The sequence below is a fragment of the Nycticebus coucang genome, chromosome 20 (assembly GCF_027406575.1).
Source record: "Nycticebus coucang isolate mNycCou1 chromosome 20, mNycCou1.pri, whole genome shotgun sequence".
In the NCBI taxonomy this organism is placed as follows: Eukaryota; Metazoa; Chordata; class Mammalia; order Primates; family Lorisidae; genus Nycticebus; species Nycticebus coucang.
In genome coordinates this window covers 48087019-48108585 of record NC_069799.1, presented here as the reverse complement: position 1 = coordinate 48108585, position 21567 = coordinate 48087019, and the positions used below count along the sequence as shown (strand labels likewise).

The window sequence follows — 21567 nt, the reverse complement described above, 5'->3', positions numbered from 1 at the left end:
CCTTGTTCAGAAAGCATCTAAGGATAGCTTTATCATTCTTTTTTTTTTTTGGAGACAGAGCCCCAGTGTGTCGCCCTCAGTAGAGTGCAGTGGCATCACAGCTCCACAGCAACCTCAAATTCTTGGGCTTAATTGATTGTCTCAGCCTCAGCCTCCCAAGTAGCTAGGACTACAGGCACCCACCACAATGCCTGGCTATTTTTTGTTGTTGTTGTTGTTGTAGTTGTCATTGTTGTTTGGCAGGCCTCGGTTGGGTTTAAACCCGCCAGCACCTGTGCATGTGGCCAGCGTCCTAGCCACTGAGCTTCAGGCGCCAAGCCAGCTTTATCATTTTTTTTTTTTTTTGTAGAGACAGAGTCTCACTTTATGGCCCTCGGTAGAGTGCCGTAGCCTCACATAGCTCACAGCAACCTCCAACTCCTGGGCTTAAGCAATTCTCTTGCCTCAGCCTCCCGAGCAGCTGGGACCACAGGTGCCCGCCACAACGCCTGGCTATTTTTTGGTTGCAGTTCAGCAGGGGCCGGGTTTGAACCCGCCACCCTGGGTATATGGGGCCGGCGCCTTACTGACTGAGCCACAGGCGCCACCCAGCTTTATCATTTTTGTTAACAACTGATAGTTGAAGGGATTTTTCTATTTAGTAAAGAATATTATTAATTATATATAAAATTTTAACATTTTAATTAAAATTGATTTTATTAGTTACTTATAAATTATGGTAATTTTTAGAAATTACAGCATTATCATATATTACCACACTAGCAATTAAGCAGTCATTTTATGTTTTAGATCTTGGTAATGTTCTGACTTCTACTCCAAATGCCAAAACTGTTAATGGAAAAGCTGAAAGCAGTGATAGTGGAGCTGAGTCTGAGGAAGAAGAGGCCCAAGAAGAAGTAAAAGGAGCCGAACAAAGTGATTATGGTAATTTTTGGATAACAGGTTAATACTTTTACATTAAATAAGATGAAAAGGTATGAAGACATTTGGCGTGATTTGGTATCATGTAAGATTAGCACAGAGGATGGGATGTGGACTCTTACCCCAACACCCAGGTTTTCTGAGGACCATAAGGCTCTACTATAGAATATAGGGACAGCCAGCCTTAGGCATGAATAGAATAGGTGCTAATTGAAGACTGATAAGAATAGGCCACTCCTCCAAATATGCTGCCTTAGACAAGTTCTATTTTAAGCTATTATTTCCAATATGAATATGCATTCGTTACCAAGGATAGGAGACAAGGTCAATTCTTAATATCTTATCCAAAATAGAATGGAATCCAAAGAATAGGATTCAGGCATATGTTTGATGAAGAAGGAACATTAGAATGATAAGGCACTTAATTAGGGGCTCTTCTTTGTAAGGGGACCAGTGGTTCATGGGAAGACTATTTAGGAAAAGGGAATGTAAAGACACAAATAAACGTACAACTTGGTTTTAACTTCTCTTTCCAGTAAGAAAAGATGACTGATACCTGCTTTAAGGATTTTTTAATTTGTTTTTAACTACTGCATTCCCAAAGGATTTCAGCATCTTTTTATCAGCTACATGGACCCCTTTTTATTGCTAGAGCTCATAAAGTAATTTGCCTGTGCCTAGGAGAGTATAAAGACCTTTAGAGATTTTTTTTAAAGTAAAGATTCACAGGAAATTGAAGCAGTTTTGAAACCAACAGTATTTGTGTGAGTTCTCAGCGTGTAGTAAACCCTTTTGAAGGAGCAGCCCATCTCTCTAATCTGTATAGGAAATTTTTTTTTTTGAGACAGTCTCACTATGTCACTCTCAGTAGAGTGCTGTGGTGTCACAGCTCACAGCAACCTCAAACTCTTGGGCTTAAGTGATTCTCTTGCCTCAGCCTCCCAAGTAGTTGGGATTACAGGCATCTGCCACAACGCCCGGCTATTTTTTTGTTGCAGTTGTCATTGTGTTTAGTTGGCCCAGGCAGGGTTCGAACCTGCCACCCTTGGCGTTTGTGGCTGGCGCCGTAACCACAGTGCTACAGGTGCCAAGCTGGTGTGTAGGAAATTCTTCAAAGGGATTATGATAGATTGGGAAAATGACTATTGGCTATTAGGACATAGTATGCAGAAATTGACCTCCTCTGAACTTTTCTGAATCTCCCCATTTTTCTCATAAAAGATAAGAAAATGATGAAGAAATCAGCAGATCATAAGAATTTGGAAATCATTGTCACTAATGGCTATGATAAAGATGGCTTTGATCAGGATATACAGAGTGACACTCAGGCCAGTTCTTCCCTGAATGGCACAAGCACTGAAGAAGAAAAACCTGCTGACCAAAACTTGGAGCAAACTGGAAAAACTGCTGTCTGCATCCAACAGGGTGTGTCCCCAAATACCTCTTTGTCCAGCCTCTTTCCTATGAATAAAATATTCTTTTAATAAATGTAGAATAGTTAGGCATAGGTTAGAATTTAAAAATCTCTTACATGGTAATATCTTAGAGTTTATTAATATTATGAAAGTTTATATCTTTGAAAGATACTGTGTTAGGGCCGGAGCTTTTAAAATCTCTGGAATTTTTACCTTTATTCCTGATGTTTCTTTTAAACTTTGATGATGTGTAAGTGTGTATATGGTGAGTCATTAACATTGCTGCAGTTGTGGTGAGAAACCAAGAAGAATTATTTGTTTTTTACTTTATTTATTTTCATCTTTAATGTTTTAGTGATACACAATAGCTCTACGTATGAACAATATCATTTCTTTTTTTTTTTTGAAACAGAGTCTCACTCTGTCACTCTGGCTAGAGTTCTGTGGCATCATTGTAGCTCACAGCATCCTCAAACTCTTGGCTTGAGCAATCCTCTTGCCTCAGCCTCCCCAGTAGCTAAGACTACAGGCACCTGCCATCATGCCTGGCTAGTTTTTCTATTTTTAGTTGAGACCAGGTCTCACTGTTGCTCAGGCTGGTCTTGAACTGAGCTCAAGCAGTCCACCCACCTTGGCCTTTGAGAGTGCTAGGATCACAGCTGTGACCCACCACGCCCAGGCTTACCATTTCTTTTTTTTTTTTATTTTGGCAGGGGCTAGGTTTGAACCCGCCACCTCCGGCATATGGGACCGGCGCCCTACTCCTTGAGCCACAGGCGCCGCCCAGGCTTACCATTTCTTTTTTTTTTTTTTTTTTTTTTTTTAGAGACAGAGTCTCACTGTACCGCCCTTGGTAGAGTGCCGTGGCGTCACACAGCTCACAGCAACCTCTAACTCTTGGGCTTACGCGATTCTCTTGCCTCAGCCTCCCGAGTAGCTGGGACTACAGGCGCCCGCCACAACGCCCGGCTATTTTTTTTTTTGTTGTTGTTGTTGCAGTTTGGCCGGGGCCGGGTTTGAACCCGCCACCCTCGGCATATGGGGCCGGCGCCCTACTCACTGAGCCACAGGCGCCGCCCAGGCTTACCATTTCTTAATGTAACAACCAAACTTGTATAGTTGCATTCTTCATTTAGGCTTCCTACCTGGTAGTTTTCTCTTATGAGGTTATTAGGTTTTGTAAGATTTCATCTACACAGTGTCCTCATAGAATTCAATGAGAAAATAATTTGTAATCTTTTCAAATGAAAGTTATCAACTAATTTAAAGTACTAGTAATTCAAAAGAATGTGTGACTCAGTAAATCAGATTTATCTCTCATAACATAACATAGGACTGAAGAATTATGAAACTGGAATAAATGGTTTCTCTTCTATTATAGTATAATTATTCTGCCTGAACATTTGTTCATATTTAGATATAAATGATGATCATGTTGAAGATATTACAGGAATTCAGCATTTGACAAGTGATTCAGACAGTGAAGTTTACTGTGATTCTATGGAGCAATTTGGACAAGAAGAGGTAAAAATGACATTTTCTGATGGGTAAATTTTCAGTGGCATATCAGAATTAAATATACAACTTCTGTTGATAACAAATGTATATGCTATTTTTCACTTTGAAAATGTACCTACAAAATGTTTATACATTTGTATTTTTAAGTATCTTTTATATATGAAAAGTATATAAAATTATGGAATATTCAAAGAAAATTAAGAATAATTTAATTATCTTACATGTATTATAATTTATAATATATATATATTTATAAATATTCTGGAATAGGTGGGATGGAGATTCAGAGGAAAAACTTTATGCTAGTTCCTATGTTTGAAACATTGATTAATGTTCAGGAAAGTTGAATAATTTTCAAACAAATCTCTAGACCAGCCTGAGCAAAAGCAAGACATCATTTCCACTAAAAATAGAAAAACTGAGGCAAGAGGATCACTTGAGCCCAAGAGTTGGAGGTTGCTATGAGCTATGATGCCATGGCACTCTACCCAGGGTGACAGCTTGAGACTCTGACTCAAAAAAAAAAAAAAATTATTTTTTTCATGTTGACTACCATTGGACTAAAATTTTTCGTGGGAATAATTTTTAAATTTCAGTTAATTAATATTCAGTATTGGAAGAGAAAATTTGAAAAAAAAGGAAAGTCTATGAATTTTTTTCTTTTAAACTTTGAGAGTAATGAAGGTAGCTTTGACAGCTGCATTTCTGTTTGGTGTTTTTAAATATCCTTTCTCTGAAACTCAAGGTATTTTCCAAGTTATTTTTCTGGGCCACTACTATCACATTTATTATTTGCCAGTTGTGATTTGAACGTTTTCCTTTGCTCATTGATTTCCACTGATCAAAGTATTTTTTAACCTATAATAAATATCTCCAATGCGTCAGTTAAACCTACCCCTACCCCTGTTCTAAGACAGTGCAGTGTGTCGTATAGAACATCATTTATAATCTTTTGCTTCCCTGAAATGATTTCAACTTTTTTCTTTTTTTCAATTTCATTATGCAATTAAATTTACCTCTTAGTTTTCTCGATTTTAAAAATACACGAATAAACGTATATATATATATATATATATTTTTTTTTTTTTTTTGTAGAGACAGAGTCTCACTTTATGGCCCTCAGTAGAGTGCCATGGCATCACACAGCTCACAGCAATCTCCAACTCCTGGGCTGAAGCGATTCTCCTGCCTCAGCCTCCCAAGTAGCTGGGACTACAGGCGCCTGCCACAACGCCCAGCTATTTTTTGGTTGCAGTTCAGCCGGGGCTGGGTTTGAACCCACCACCCTCGGTATATGGGGCCGGCGCCTTACTGACTGAGCCACAGGCGCCGCCCAATAAACGTATATTTTTAACTAAGGTCAAACACAAAGGAGTAGCATAGATTGGGAAGAATAATAATGGCCAAACTGAGAATGAGCTGAAATTAGTGAAAAATGAAAAGGGTAAAAACCCAGATCCTCTTTTATTTTCTCTTTTTTGTTTGGGGAAGGTTGGTGAAAGGCACTAAATAGGGATTAATCTCAGTAAATATCTGGCTGCTAAATTCTAGATTTGCTGCCGTTTTTTCTCTAAATCAGTTAATGGGCTAAAATCCTTCACGGGGCTCTGTCTGATCTGGCCCCTGTTTTACCTCTCTAGCCTGTTAGTACCACTCTGGTGTTAGGCTTTTGCTCACCACCCACCCAGGCCTTTTCTCTGTCTCTCTAATAATCAAGTCCCTTTCTCCCTCTCTCCTCCAGTGTCAGCATCTTTGCATTCATTTGACTTGGAATGAACCTCTACCCCATTCACTGAGAACTCTTACACATCCTTTAAACCCTAACTCAGATGCCCATTCCTAAGGGAAACCTTAGCTAAGAGATAGCCCCACCTCAAAACCACCCTTACCAAGTCCAGGTTAATTACAGGTTATCATCCACAAATGGCTTAGGTGGGTTCTTTAAAAAATTGATGTAAGAAATCTCTATTATCAGCTTTGGAGTCCTTGAAATACAAAGTGCTTTTTAAGTTCTTTTTCTAGACCTCAAATACCACATTTTTTGTTTCGCAGTTGTGATTTGGACATTTTTCTTTTCTCACTTATTTCTACTTACAAAAGTATTTTTTTTTAAATCTATAAAAGCCTCTTGAGGGCGGCGCCTGTGGCTCAGTGAGTAGGGCGCCGGCCCCATATACCGAGGGTGGCGGGTTCAAACCCGGCCCCGGCCAAACTGCAACCAAAAAATAGCCAGGCGTTGTGGCGGGCGCCTGTAGTCCCAGCTACTCGGGAGGCTGAGGCAGGAGAATCGCTTAAGCCCAGGAGTTGGAGGTTGCTGTGAGCTGTGTGAGGCCATGGCACTCTACCGAGGGCCATAAAGTGAGACTCTGTCTCTACAAAAAAAAAGCCTCTTGAATGTGTCAGTTAAGCATACTTGCCTGCATTACCACTTACTAATGTTTAAAAAATGTTTGGTATATATTTATTTTATTGTTATAAAATGTTTAAAATAGTTTGGTAATATGACATCTAGGATTTGCTTCAGAATAATTCACTGGGAATGGGTTTGGGATAATAGGTGAAACAAGAGTGGCTCTAAAGTGGTAGTTGTTGAAACTGGGTGATTGCTTCTTTTTTTTTTTTTTTTAATTTTTGCTTTCAATTTCAGCTGGCTTTCACTCGTCTTAGCTTGAAGGGTTTTTTTTTTTTTTAATTTTCTTTTTTTTCTGGTCTTCTTTTTTTTTTTTTTTTTTTTTTTTGTAGAGACAGAGTCTCACTGTACCGCCCTTGGTAGAGTGCCGTGGCGTCACACGGCTCACAGCAACCTCTAACTCTTGGGCTTACGCGATTCTCTTGCCTCAGCCTCCCGAGCAGCTGGGACTACAGGCGCCCGCCACAACGCCCGGCTATTTTTTGGTTGCAGTTTGGCCGGGGCTGGGTTTGAACCCGCCACCCTCGGCATATGGGGCCGGCACCCTACTCACTGAGCCACAGGCGCTGCCCTTTTTCTGGTCTTCTTTAGAGATTCTCTTGCCCTTTGGCTCCCCAGTAGCTGGGATTACAGGCGCCCGCCACAACGCCTGGCCCTTTTTTTTTTTTTTGGTAGAGACCGGGTTTCACTGTGGCTCACTCCTGCTCATACTGGTCTTGAACCTCCGAGCTCAGGAAATCCACCCGTTTTGGCCTCCCACAGCGCTGGGACTACAGACGTGAGCCACCACGCCCGGCAGGGTGATTACTTCTTCTTTTTTTTGTTTTTTTTTTTGTAGAGACAGAGTCTCACTTTATTGCCCTAGGTAGAGTGCCGTGGCCTCACACAGCTCACAGCAACCGCCAACTCTTGGGCTTAGGCGATTCTCCTGTCTCAGCCTCCCGAGCAGCTGGGACTACAGGCACCCGCGCAACGCCCGGCTATTTTTTTGTTGCAGTTTGGCCGGGGCCAGGCTTGAACCCGCCACCCTCGGTATATGGGGCCGGCGCCCTGCTCACTGAGCCACAGGCGCCGCCCAGGGTGATTACTTCTTTAACATACTGACTATAAGCTACAGTTATTTATTCCTTTCTACCTTTCCTCCCACTTCAGTGGATGTCACGTTCTTCTCATTTAAAGCTAGTATTTCTGCTTTGCCTTGGGTCAGATTTCCTTCCATTTCCTTGAGTATCTTCATCTTTCCACACTGTCTTCAACCATGGTCTCTCTTCTGGTTCTTTCTTCCCAAGCTACACAGATATTCATATCTCTTCTATCTTTAAAAGAAAACACTTCCTTAACCTTGTGAGGCCCTCTCAGTGTTGTCTTACCTCCCTCCTTCACTTCATGGCCAGGCTTTTTGTTGTGTTCATTTGTTGAATTTTTTTTTCATTTGTTGATTTTATATTCATTTACTTCAGTCACATTTGGCCGTATGTGCTAACATGCCATTGTTACTGACTTGAATGTCATTAAACAATGGTAGCTACTCTTTCCTTGAAAATATTCTGTTGGCTTCCATCACACCATTCCTTCTTCTTCTTTTTTTTTAACCTCCTAGGCCCTTTGTGGGCTTCCTCTTTGAGTTTTTCTTTTTTTGTTGGCCCTTTCTATTTGGTGATCATGCCAGGCATGATGGCTTACGCCTGTAATCCCAACACTCTGGGAGGCGGAGACAGGTGCATTGCCTGAGCTTAGGAGTTTGAGACCATCTTGAGCAAGAGCAAGACTTTGTCTCTAAAAATAGCCGGGCATTGTGGTGGGCGCCTGTAGTCCTAGCCACTTGGCGGACTGAGGCCAGAGAGTCCCTTGAACCCAGGCGTTAGAGGTTGCTGTGAGCTATGATGCTATGGCACTGTACCCAGTGTGACAAAGTGAGACTCTGTCTCAAAAAATAAATAAATAAATTTAGTGATCTCCAGTCATGTGTTATATAACCCTAGTTGCTACTTTCTTGATTTCAACCGTCTTTCACATACTCTCAAGGTAACTCTAGTGTATATTTTTCTTCTTTTTTTTTTTTTTTTGGTTTTTGGCCGGGGCTAGGTTTGAACCCGCCACCTCCGGCATATGGGACCTGCGCTCTACTCCTTGAGCCACAGGCGCCGCCCTATATTTTTCTTCTTAATTTCAACTTTCCTCCTACACATTTTGCCTAGAGACCTCAGTTTTTACTTATCTGTAGCTAAACTATTATCTTTTTTTATTACTCTTTATCTTCTTCTTTTTTTTTTTTTTGAGATAGAGCCTCAAGCTGTCACCCTGGGTAGAGTGCTGTGGCATCACAGCTCACAGCAACCTCCAACTCCTGGGCTTCAGCGATTCTCTTGCCTCAGCCTCCCAAGTAGCTGGGACTACAGATGCCTGCCACAATGCCTGGCTATTTTTTGGTTGCAGTTGTCATTGTTGTTTGGCAGTCTCGGGCTGGATTCGAACCCGCCAGCTCTGGTGTATGTGGCTGGCACCTTAGCCGCTTGAGCTATAGGTGCAGAGCCCCTCTTTATCTTCAATAATAATCTTTTCTGTTCCTTTACTAAGACTGTAAGCTTCTTGCAGACAAGGACTATCTTCATAGTATCCCTAGACACTAAGATAAGTATAGAGATTTAAATGTTTCTTAAATGAGTAACTTGTGAGAACAATTCACTGCCCAAACTTCTCAGTTCTTTACTCATGGACAAATCATTCCTGTTATATTATTTCCCTGCATATAGGAAGCAGACTGTGAATTGAAGACGTTTTTAAGAAAAAAGGACATTTCCAATAATACCATGAAAGAATATATATTTTTTTTTATGAAAGAATATTTTAGATTTTTTCTGAGACAAAGTCTCACTCTGTTGCCCTGGGTAAAGTGCTGTGGCATCATAGCTCACAGTAGCCCCAAACTTTTGGGCTCAAGCAATCCTCTTGCCTCAGCCTCCCAAGTAGCTGGGACCACAGTGGCCACCACAATCCCTGGCTTGTTTTTCTGTTTTTAGTAGAGACAGGGTCTTGCTCTTGCTCAGGCTATTCATTCACCTAGCCCTCAGAGTACTAAGATTAATTTCAGTAGATTTAGGGGGTACCCGGTGAATTCCGATACATGTATATATATCATACTGAAATCTGGATTTTAGCGTACCCATCACCTGAACAGTGTACGTTGTACCCAATAGGTCAGTGGTTCTCAACCTTCCCCAATGCCGCGGCCCTTTAATACAGTTCCTGTGGGTCACAACCCACAGGTTGAGAACCGCTGCAATAGGTGATTTTTCATCCCTTCCCCCTCTACCTCCCTAAGTCTGCAGAGTTGTTCATTAAAATGTGGTATATCATTTGTTTCTAGCTTTTCACCAAGTGTCACTTTAAATTTACAGTCTTTAGAGAACTTCACATTAAACAATGGACCATTTCAATGTTACTTGGGAGATGATCGCAGTCAGCCCATAGAAAATTCTGGTTTTTCTGAAGATGTTCAAGTACCTCCTGGAAACGGTAATATTGGGAATATGCAGGTGGTAGCAGTTGAAGGGAAAGGTGAAGTAAAGCATGGTGGTGAAGATGGCAGAAACAACAGTGGAGCACCTCACCGAGAGAAGCGAGGGGGAGAAAGTGAGGAACTCTCTAACGTCAGAAGGGGGAGAGGTGTGTCTTACCTTTTTTGTCCTTACTGTCTTGATAACCTAACTGACAAATTTTTCTTTATGTCTAATTCTGTCCTTTCACTCCACCAGCACAATGGTATGACCCCAAAAGTAATGGGGAAAACATTTGAGATGGGGTCTTGTCTGTTGCCTGGGTTAGAGCTCACTGCAGCCTCATGCTTCTGGGCTCCAGCAATCCTCCTGCTTCAGTTTCCCAAGTAGCTGGGACTACAGGTGCCATGATGTCCAGCTAATTTTTCTGTTTTTTTGCTCAATCTGGGCTGGAAATCCTCAGGTCAAGCAATTCTCCTGCCTTGGTCTCGCAGAGGGCTAGGATTATAGGCAGAAGCCACAGTGCCCAGTTCCTCTTCTAGGATTTTAAAAGTAGGAAACAAAATCATGTGTAAGGAAGGGGTAATGCCCATTTAAAAATACATATACATAGAAAAAAGAATGGATGGATGTATCGATATATCAGAAATCTTTTTTTTTTAGACAGAGTCTTACTCTGTCACCCTGGGTAGAGTGCCGTAGCATCATAGCTCACAGCAACCTCAGACTCCTGGGCTTGAACAATCCTTTTGCCTCAGTCTCCTGAGTAGCTGGGATTGTAAGTGTGTGCCACTATGCCCAGCTAGTTTTTCTGCTTTTGTAGAGATGGGATCTCTCTCTTGCTCAAGCTGGTCTCGAACTCTTGAGCTCAAGCAATCTACTTGCCTCAGCCTCCCAGAGTAAAAAAATCTTAATAATAATGAGATTTTTTTTTCCTTGGGAGACAGAATGTCACTATGCTGTCCTCGGTAGAGTACCACGGTGTCACAGCTCACAGCAACCTGAAACTCTTGGGCTTAAGTAATTCTCTTGCCTCAGCCTCCCAAATAGGTGAGACTACAAGTGTCCCACCACAACACCTGGCTATTTTTTTTTGTTTGTTTGTTTGTTTGTTTAGCAGTTTTTGGCCGGAGTTAGGTTTGAACCTGCCACCTCCGGTATATGGGGCCGGTGCCTTACTCCCTTGAGTCCCTTGAGGTGCCGCCCAACACCTGGCTATTTTTTTTGGTTGCAGTTGTCATTGTTATTTAACAGGCCCAGGTTGGGTTCAAACCCACCATCCTTGGTGTATGTGGCTGGCACCCTAGCCGCTGAGCTATAGGCGCCGAGCTGAGATTTTAATATCAATAAGGAACATGCAATTTAGAATAGAAAAACACATTAAAAAAAACTTTTTGAGGCTGGGTGCCATAGGTCATGCCTGTAATCCTATCACTGTGGGAGGCCAAGGCAGGAGGATCGTTTGAGCTCACAAGTTGGAAACCAGCCTGAGCAAGAGCGAGACCCCTGTCTCCAATAAAAATAGAAAAATAAGCTGGGCCTTGTAGTGGGCACCTATATTCCTATGTACTTGGGAGGTTGAAGCAGGAAGATTGCTTAAACCCAGGAATTTGAGGTTGCTGTGAGCTATGACGCTATGGCACTCTAGCCTGGGCAACAGAATGAGAATGTGACTCAATAAAAAAAAAAAAAAAAAAACCCTTTTCATAGGATTATAATGTAATGAAACCAAAACCAACCAAAAAGGAAAACAAGTATTTAGTGTGACTTTTAATACTCTGAAGCATCTAAAATTGAATGAAATATTTCAACTTTTTTCAGTCTTATTATCTTGTTAGTAAAGAATTTTTTAGCATGCATTCCATACATGTATATAGTGAATTATATACATATAATCATGTACTAGTATATTATTATTATGTATATCCTAAAACCTTGGCAAAAACAATTTAAGAATCTATATTTCTTTGATCCCAATTTTTTTTAATGTATTCTCCAATTGGTTCTACTCTACTTTGGAGATTTAGATCTCAAAGAAATAACAGAGGATATTACATAAAACACAGTTTCTACTTTTATGAAAATTATTTTAAACGGACCGATTTTTCTCTTTTAAAATAGGGCACAGGATGCAACACTTGAGCGAAGGAACCAAGGGCCGGCAAGTGGGAAGCGGGGGTGACGGGGAACGCTGGGGCTCAGACCGAGGCTCCAGAGGCAGCCTCAACGAGCAGATCGCCCTGGTGCTCCTGCGATTGCAGGAGGACATGCAGAATGTCCTCCAGAGGCTTCACAAACTGGAAACACTAACTGCTTCGCAGGTAAGCTGGCAAGCTTGTCTTGCGGTGGTCTCTGGAGCACTTGTTGATCTGTGAAGCAGTGTAGGACCTGTGGTAGTCAGATTTATACAAATCAATGTATTTTTAGTGTTTTTTGTAAAAAAATAAAAAGGCCTAGTTTTGAAAATACTGTTTAAGAAAAAACTGACCCAGAAGCTAAAGATCACTTAAAATAACTAAAAATGTTCAGAGTGCAGAATTAACAGTACCTCTGCTGGAGGTAGGAGTCAGGTGATTGATGCTGGAAGAGTAAGTGCTGCTAAATAGTGCAGTCTGAGGAGCCGGTAAGGAGACTCGGCTGAGACCCCACAGCCCATCATTACAGAGTCCCGCTTTGGTAGTAAGCATTGTCTTCTATCTTGAATGCTTTCTAAGATGCTGGTAGATTTAATATTTAATACATTAAGTTACTTATTCTTTTCTTTTCTTTTTTGAGACAGAGTCTCAGTCACCCTTTATAAAGTGATTTGGCATCATAGCTCACAGCAATCTTTCACTCTTGGGCTCAAGTGATTCTCTTGGCTCAGCTTCCCAAGTTGGGAAGTATGGGCACCCACCACAACACCTGGCCATTCTTAGAGATGGGGGTCTTGCTTTTGCTCAGGCTGGTCTCAAACTCCTGAGTTCAAGCAATCTATCCACCCCGCCCTCCCAGAGTGCTAGGATTGCAGGTGTGAAGCACCTCCCCTGGCCTAGTTACTAATTCTTTAGTGTAAATTAGTTTTAGGATTAAAATTTTAAAGGCAAAGAGGAATGTAGTTATAGTTTGACCTCCACTGTGTTTTGAACCCTGTAAGGTCTAAAAGTATTGAACCTTTGAAAAGGCAGTTCAACTGGTCAAATTGCAGAAACTGAAGTGGAATCCAGACATCTGGTATCCTAGGCCAGTGGTCTTTCTACTGTGGCGGGTTGCTATGATGTACTAAATAAAGCTAGACACTGTCTGTGGAAGCAATACTTAAAGAAGGGGAAAGGAGTCAGAGCAAGAGATACTTCAGCTTGGTTCATAGTTTTGACTGGGCTTTGATAATCCTGGACTCAGCTATAGGGGTTTCACATGCCTTCTAGTAATCATCTCTGTTTGTCCACCTTTGAGCGACCTTACTATCTTAGCTTTAAACATTATACAACTTTGCTTTTTTTTTGTTGTTTTTTTTTAGAATTACCAGGAAAAGACAGTATTACTTGCAAATGTGATTATTTCATTTTGCACTCATCTCAGTAGTGTGAAAATGTTGTCTGAGTGGTATTAACAGTATGGAGCCCGCTCACCCCTTGGGGGCTGGCTTTTTTTTTTTTTTTTAGAGACAGAGTCTCACTTTGTCACCCTTGGTAGAGTGCCAGGGCGTCACAGCTCACAGCAAACTCCAGCTCTTCGGCTTAGGTGATTCTGTTGCTCAGCCTCCTGAGTAGCTGGGACCACAGGCGCCTGCCACAACACCCAACTATTTTTTTGTTGCTATTGTTGCAGTTTGGCTGGGGCTGGGTTTGAACCTGCCACCCTCGGTATATGGGGCTGGCACCCAACTCCCCGAGCCACAGGTGCCACACCATTATACAACTTTGAAGCATCATGCTGTAACGGATGTTACAAAGAATTTGTAGTGATTAATCAAACATGATGAGCTGCCTCCAGTGCAAGATGAACTTTTTTTTCTTTTCTTTTTTTTTTTTTTTTTTTTGAGATGGCGTCTCACTCTGTTGCCCAAGCTAGAGTGCTGTAGTGTCAGCCAAGCTCACAGCAAACTCAAACTCCTGGGCTCAAGCGATCCTCCTGCTTTAGTTCCCCAAGTAGCTGTGACTACAGGCACCCACCACAACACTTGGCTAGTTTTTGTATTTTTAGTGGAGCCAGCATCTCACTTTTGCTCAGGCTGATCTCCAATCCTAAACTCAAAGGATCCTCCCACCTTGGCTTCCCAGAGTGCTAGGATTACAGGTGTCAGCCATCTTGCTCAGCCACAGTCTTTTTATTTTAATTAATTACCAAGACTATAGTTTTCAAACGTGTTTGTAAATTGGTAGTTTGTATAGAAACTGAAGAATTAATTAAGAAAAGAGACTGCCGGGTGCGGTGGCTCACGCCTGTAATCCCAGCACTGTAGGAGGCTGAGGAGGGAGAATGGCTTGAGCGCAGGAGTTCGAGACTCGCCTGAGCGACAGTGAGACCCCAACTCATGAAAAAAAACGGAAAAACCCAGCTGGGCGCCACGCCGAGCGCCTGTAATCCCAGCAGCTTGCTGAGGCTGAGGCAGCGGAGTGCCCACAGCCCGAGTCTGACATGGTGAGCCACCACGCCCACTGCACTCTGCTCAGGGGCAAAGGGTGGGACCCTGTCTCAACAAAAAAAAAAAAAAAAGAAAAGAAAAGAGACTAGGTAATTCAATAAGAGTATAAAACAAGAGTTTAAATTGATTTCATATTTTGATTTTTTTTATAATTTAAACTGTAAAATATAAAGTATTGTTGGGTGTGGTAGCTCATGTCCATAATTCTAGCACTTTGGGAGGCTGAGGTGAGTGGATTGCTGGCACTCAGGAGTTCAAGACCAGCCTGAGTAAAAGGAAGACCTTTGTCTCTACTAAAAATAGAAAAACTAGGCTGGGCACCTATGGGAGGTTAGGGTGCCAGCCACATGCTCCAGGGCTGATGGGTTCAAACCTGGCCCAGCTTGCTAAACAAAAAAAGAAAAAAGAAAAAGAAAAACTAGCCAGGCATTGTGGTGCATGTCTGTAGTCCCAGCTAGTTGGGAGGCTGAGGCAACAGGATCACTTGAGCCCAAAGGTTTGAGGGTGCTCTGAGCTCTGACACCCTGGCACCCTACCCAGGGCAATAGAGTGAGTCTCTGTCTCAAAAAAATAGAAAGTAAAATATAAAGTATCCAAGGTATTTGTTTGGCTTATAATTTTAGGGAACTTGTATGTTGGTCAGTATGAGTTTTAGGATAATTAAAGCATAGTTAGTAGAAAAATAGAGAATAGACTAATATTTATACCTTTTTTAAAAAGCAAGATAAACAGAAAAATTACTGTATTTTTCTTTTCACTTTGTCAAAGCTAAATCACTTTTATTTGTGTTTATAGGCAAAATCGTCAACACTGCAGACTCCTAATCAGACCCCCTCACAGGTGAGAAATTTTTTCTTAAATCTAAGAGCCAGGATTTCAAAAAGTTATAATACATTTAGAATATATGATATTTCTAAAGAATTTCAAATGACATCCACCCTTGCAAGGGTCCTCAAACTACAGCCCGCGGGCCACATGAGGCAGTGTGATTGTATTTGTTCCTGTTTTGTTTTTTTACTTCAAAATAAGATATGTGCAGTGTGCATAGGAATTTGTTCATAGTTTTTTTTTTTTTTTTAACTATAGTCCGGCCCTCCAACGGTCTGAGGGACAGTGAATTGGCCCCCTGTTTAAAAAGTTTGAGGACCCCTGCTATAGAGGTTTGAAGTTAAAAAATATTTTTATGTTTATTGAAGCTGAAGTATTCCTGAAAGTCTGCTTACTGAATTACACTCTGAATGCAGCAGGAGTGAGATTTGTCTCTAGTTTCATATTTTCAAATTTTTGATTTCTGGATGTTTTTAAGTTTATACATATATTTAATATATTGATGATAAGCTTATTGTATTTTCTTAGAGACCATCTTGGTGGCCCTTTGAGATATCTCCTGGTGCATTAACTTTTGCTATCATATGGCCTTTCATTGCCCAGTGGCTGGTGCATTTATATTATCAAAGAAGAAGAAGGTAATTCTACAGTTTCATAATTCAAAATGGTGTATAAACTCTTATAACCTATGATAGAGAGAGCTTTCAGCAGCAATTAAGGGGATAAGTCCATTTTTTAGATATAGTACCATACTAAACATTCCATACTAATCCTGAAGCTGAAATTACCTTGAAAATGACAGCTTGTGGATTTCTAAGTACTTGTTAGACTTAAAACATTTTTACTCCATACACTTTAGATTTGGGCAACAACGTAACAGTGACTACATGCTCCTTAAGTGTTATTGCTTATAAGGAAACAATGCTCTTACAGTCCAAAGTTTGTTTACGGTCTTTTGCTGATACAGAGGACAATGAGGAGGTCAATAAATAATGCCTGTTTTCTCTCTATACCTTTAAAATATATTCTGAAGCTGAGCTGACCTAAAAAAGAGTGGAAATTAAAAACAAATAAATAAATGAAAAATATACCTTTGAAATATAAGACATTGCCATTTCCGAATATTTTCAGCCTGGTGGCTGACTATTTCTAGAATTAGAAATTATTTCAGTTTAAAGGCCAGAATTCCAATTCAAGATAACAAGAGATACTTATGAGAAAATATATTAGAATCCCTGAAAGTACCCTGAGTCTGTCTATGTTAGAAATAAACCAAGGCCAAAACCCTTAGGTTCAAGAAAATCCTTAAATCTAAAAAGTATCCTTTTATGGACACTGTGTAAACTGATGAATGAGTGGGCAAACACAGACCATTATGTATATCTCACTGCTGGCACACGGATTAGGTTTTCAGTGGTCCATCTCTGTTTCCTAGGTGGGGGAAAAAACAGGTGGGGGAAAAAATAAGACATTTGATCATAATGTGCACACATTTTCAAAATCTACAAATTCAAATATTTATGCTATATTTTTCCTAATTATTAGTCTTGATAACAAAAAGCATTTTCCTTCTCTTACATGAAAGGTATGGGCAACACTGGGAGTGCCTCAGTTATTTTACTTTACAGTAGACAGATTGAAACCTATGACATTGGGCCAATCATTTAGGTTTTTCTTGTTCTCTGTTATGTATAGACAATTTTATGGCTGTACGCCTGTAGCATAGTGGTTACTGCACCGGCCACATACACCGAGGCTGGCGTGTTTGAACCCAGCCTGGGCCAGCTAAACAACAATGACAACTGCAACAAAAAGAATAGCCAGGCATTGTGGTGGGCGCCTGTAGTCCCAGGTACATGGGAGGCTCAGGCAAGAGAATCGCTTATGCCCAAGGTTGCTGTCACACTCTACCAAAGGCGACATAGTGAGACTCTGTCTCAAAAAAAAAAAAAAAAAGACAGTTTTATATTCATTAATGAGCCTAATACATTTTCTGATACATAAATATTTTTGGAATACACCTGATCCCATGAAAAAACTTTAGTAGAATTTCAGAAGCATAAATTGCTTTCTTAGTTTTATTTTTCCTTTTTCCAATCCATTTATGTATCATTTAGTTGTTAAGATACAGACCTTAATTTAAACCCTTTCTTTTCTTCTTTTACATGTTTTAAATTTGTCCTGTGGTGGTTGGAGTTAGATTTATAATCTAATATCCCTGGAGGGGAGGATCTTAGGAGGAAAAAGGAACTAAACCTTTTTACCATGTGTAGTAATATAGGATTTAAGCTGCAGGGCACAATGACACTAGAGGTGAGTGTTTACATATTTTGCAATACATTTCAAAGTTCCTTTTTCATGTTTCCTTTGTAGAAAGTTGGGAGTTGGAGAGTAGAGAAATTTGCCGCAAGACAAAAACACCTAAACTAAACTTACTTTGGTTAATAATTTATTTTATGATTAAAGTTGAAGTGTTACCAGAAAAAGAGGGTTTGGCTGCTTATCCAGCCACTATACAAAGATGGAGATTAGGTCCACCAAACTAGTTGTCAGAAGGCCAGCAATTCTGGAGAATGGCGAGAGTAGTCTCTCAAAGACTGTTCTGCCTCAGTGACAATTCTAATAATTTTTATAATGGGAATACCAGGAAACAAACCTAGAAAATTTTAACTGTATCTGACAGAAAACAACATCAAAGTAGTCTAGATTTCACTCTAACAATGCAAAATGTTTAAACAGCATAATGGTCATTTTCACTTTAACAAAATATCTATGAGAATCGAAGAAAGCATCATATTATCAAAGCAACCTTTGTTCTTCCAATATCACACCTGTTGTCTGTGTGTGACTACTTCCTCAAGGTCTGCTGAGACAGACATACTCACAATCATGGTGAAACCTGAACTAAATAATCACAGGGTATATGGGAAAGAAAGTGAGCTGAGCAGACCAGGTTAGCTGTCCTGCTTCAGCTTAGCCTCTCAGACTCCATCTTGCAGGTCAACTTTCTGGTTTCAGAAGCAGCTTATCATTTCATTAAAGATGGAAGAAACAAACTGTATTCTGCTTCTGTAATCACAGAAATTCAAGTTTTTCTAAAATTAACTTTTTAAATGTTTGTTACTAATAGAATTATAGTAAATTATAGTAAAAAAAAAGATATAGAATTATATCCCTTTGAGTTGTTCACGGATAGTACTGAATGGAGAAACTCTTTTCTATTCTTAATTTTCTACTTTGTTATTATTGAATCTTTATCAAGTCCTTTTTTTTTAGTGTATGTTAAGTGCTTGATCCTTCCAGATTGCAAATTTAGCACTGTGGAACTCCCTTCATTTTGATGAGGTGTAGTGATTTTTTTTTTATTGTTTGCTTATATATGTAACAGATTAACTGGGATTAGAAGTAGGGCCTTATTTGATAGGGGAACAAGTTTTAGCCTTGAGAGGATTTAGGTATCTTTTAATGTGGCAGTGTTCAGCAGTTTTTCATCTGACAGTTGAAAGAACGAAAGCTAGAGAGCAGTGTGTGTGGTTTAGAAGAGATAGGTTCTGTGGTAGAGATTAAGATCAAGGTCTAGAAGTCTGCATAAGATGAGAAAAGTGTGGGCGGTAGAGGATGTGTCTTAACTCATAATAGGGATTATGCTGTAGCTCATCCTAGTGCAGGGTCTGGCATGTAGCAGGTATTAAGTAAGTGTATGTTGAATGCATGACTGAATGCAAGATGGCAAACTGAAGTACCCTAGTACATGCAAAAACTTTTGTATTGATTGACTGATGGATTGACAGTCTCACTCTGTTGCCCTGGGGTTGAGTGCCGTGGTATCATCATAGCTCACAGCAACCACAAACTCTTGGGCTCAAGTGATCCTTATGCTTCAGCCTTCCCAAGTAGCTGGGACTATAGGTACCTGCCACAATGCCCAGCTAATTTTATTTCTATTTTTAGTAAAGATGGGTCTTATTCTTTTTTTTTTTGAGACAGAGTCTCACTCTGTTGCCCTGGGTAGAGTGCTTTGGTGTCGTAGCTCACAGCAATCTTAAACTCTTGGGCTCACGTGATCCTCTTGCCTTGGTCTCTTGAGTAGCTGGGACTACAGGCACCCACCACAATACCTAGCTAGTTTTTCTATTTTTTTTTGTAGAGACAGAGTCTCACTGTACCACCCTCAGGTAGAGTGCCATGACATCACACGGCTCACAGCAACCTCTAACTCTTGGGCTTACGCGATTCTCTTGCCTCAGCCTCCCGAAAAGCTGGGACTACCGGCGCCCGCCACAACGCCCGGCTATTTTGTTGTTGCAGTTTGGCCGGGGCTGGGTTTGAACCCGCCACCCTCGGCATATAGGGCTGGCACCCCACTCACTGAGCCACAGGCGCTGCCCTAGTTTTTCTATTTTTAGTTATGACCGGGTCTCATTCTTGCTCAGGCTGGTCTTGATCTCCTAAACTCAAGTGATCCACCCGCCTCAGCCTCCCAGAGTGCTAGGAAAAAGATGTTTCTAACAACTTTTCTTTATCAGCCTGCCCAGATTCATAAATTCATACTATAAAATGTAATATAGTTTCCTTCGGAACACTGAGCCTTCAGTAGAGAGGTACCAAAGTACAAACTGATTGGGAGTGAGGAGATTCCCAGAAGGAAATCTTCAATTGCAGCTGGGGCAGAAGGTACTGATACAAAAAGTTAGGCCCAGGGTTCTCAGGAGGGGAAGGAATCTCAGCAGAGTATTCCACTGCGTGAGGGGAAAGGCAGAATTTGTGCCTATTCCCTTATCTGTTATTTCCTGTGACTTTTCTTCTCTTATCACACTATACCTCCATTTTGCAAGTTAATTTGAAACAAAACAAAATAGAGAAAAGGTTTCATTAAGAGCCTGAAAAAAATTATAAAGTTCTGAAGGTAATGATTTACGTTTATTCTGTTATATATTAGAAAGTGGGGGGAGGAGGTCCAGAGACCAAGTTGTCTGCCTTTTTATAAATCTGTGAAGGGCTGTGTGTAGTAATCTGCATCCCACAGGTTTTTTTTTGTTTGTTTTTTTTTTGAGACAGAGTTTCACTATGTTGCCTTTGGTAGAGCGCTGTGATGTCACAGTTCACAGCAACTTCACACTCTTGGGCTCAAGCCATTCTCTTGCCTCAGTCTCCCAGGTAGCTGGGACTCCAGGCACCTGCCACAAGGCCCGGCTATTTTTTTGCTGTAGTTGTCATTGTTGTTTAGCAGGCTTGGGGCTGGGTTTGAACCCACCAGCCCCAGTATATGTGGCCGGCACCCTAACCACTGAGCTACGGGCGCCGAGCCATCACACAGGTTCTTGATGAGCATTGCTGACTATTCAGGCTCCCCTCTACTAACATTTTTGCTAAAACCTCACTCATCTACCCTTATGTGTCTTGTCTTTGTCAACAGTTTGAATTCTCTTCCTTGGGGGCCTGTTTTCTTCATGCTACTGGGGATTTCCTTCTGTTATATGAAAACTGATCTGATTATTTAAAATGTCACTCCTGCCAACAAGGTGTACATAAGATTTCCAAGGAGGATAAAGAATGAGCTGATTATTTAAAATATCACTCCCTGACAAGAGGGTTACATAAGCTTGTTTCTCCAGAGGGGAATAAATCTGTAACAAGAGGGTTTCAGTCATTTTGGCAACTTGCCAAGGGTATGGGGATTTTACCACAGTGGAACCTTTCATAGAACTCAGATTTTATGAGATTCCTGTGTCTTTTGCTAATAAGCCCACCCTTCACTAATAGCTCATTTGTTCAGCTGTCATTAAAATCATCACATTTTATATATTTAAGGTGCCAGAAATATGTATACACCTTTTTTTTTTTTGAGACAGAATCTCACTTTGTCACCCCCGGTTGAGTGCCACTGTGTCATAACTCACAGCAACCTCAGACTCTTGGGCTCAAGCAATTGTCTTGCCTCAGCCTCCTGAGTAGCTGGGACTATAGGTGCCTGCCACAACGCCTGGATATTTTTAGAGACAGGGTCTCGCTCTTGCTTAGGCTGGTCTGGAACCTGTGAGCTCAGGCAATCTACCCACCTTGGTCTCCCAGAGTCCTATAATTACAGGCATGAGCCACTTCACTAGGCCTCATGTATACACATTTTAAGAAAGAAAAAGACTGTATTAAATTTATAATACTCAGGTCATGTTTTTTTTCTGCAATTACAAGAGGTGCTCAATGTGACTTGTATTTATCTTTTGTTACAGTATATATTCTTATCATTTTAATACAGTTTTACCCTTTTTTTTTTTTTTGAGACAGAGTCTCACTCTGTTGCTCTGGGTAGAGTGCTATGACATCATAGCTCACAGCAACCTTAAACTCTTG

At 40.8% G+C, this 21567-nt stretch overlaps 1 protein-coding gene across 8 annotated transcripts in view; it reads left to right on the top strand.

Moving 5' to 3' along the window:
• ACBD5 (acyl-CoA binding domain containing 5) overlaps positions 1-21567 on the top strand; it is a 51417-nt gene that overhangs the window by 25690 nt on the left and 4160 nt on the right. For 7 of the 8 annotated variants that reach the window (XM_053572663.1, XM_053572661.1, XM_053572659.1 and 4 more), the window contains 7 exons: positions 790-924; positions 2143-2346; positions 3754-3860; positions 9663-9930; positions 11883-12082; positions 15184-15228; positions 15745-15854. In XM_053572663.1, the coding sequence (XP_053428638.1) occupies positions 790-924; positions 2143-2346; positions 3754-3860; positions 9663-9930; positions 11883-12082; positions 15184-15228; positions 15745-15854 (1069 nt within the window). The remainder of the gene's footprint in view (positions 1-789; positions 925-2142; positions 2347-3753; positions 3861-9662; positions 9931-11882; positions 12083-15183; positions 15229-15744; positions 15855-21567) is intronic. The other variant, XM_053572664.1, reaches the window with a different exon arrangement.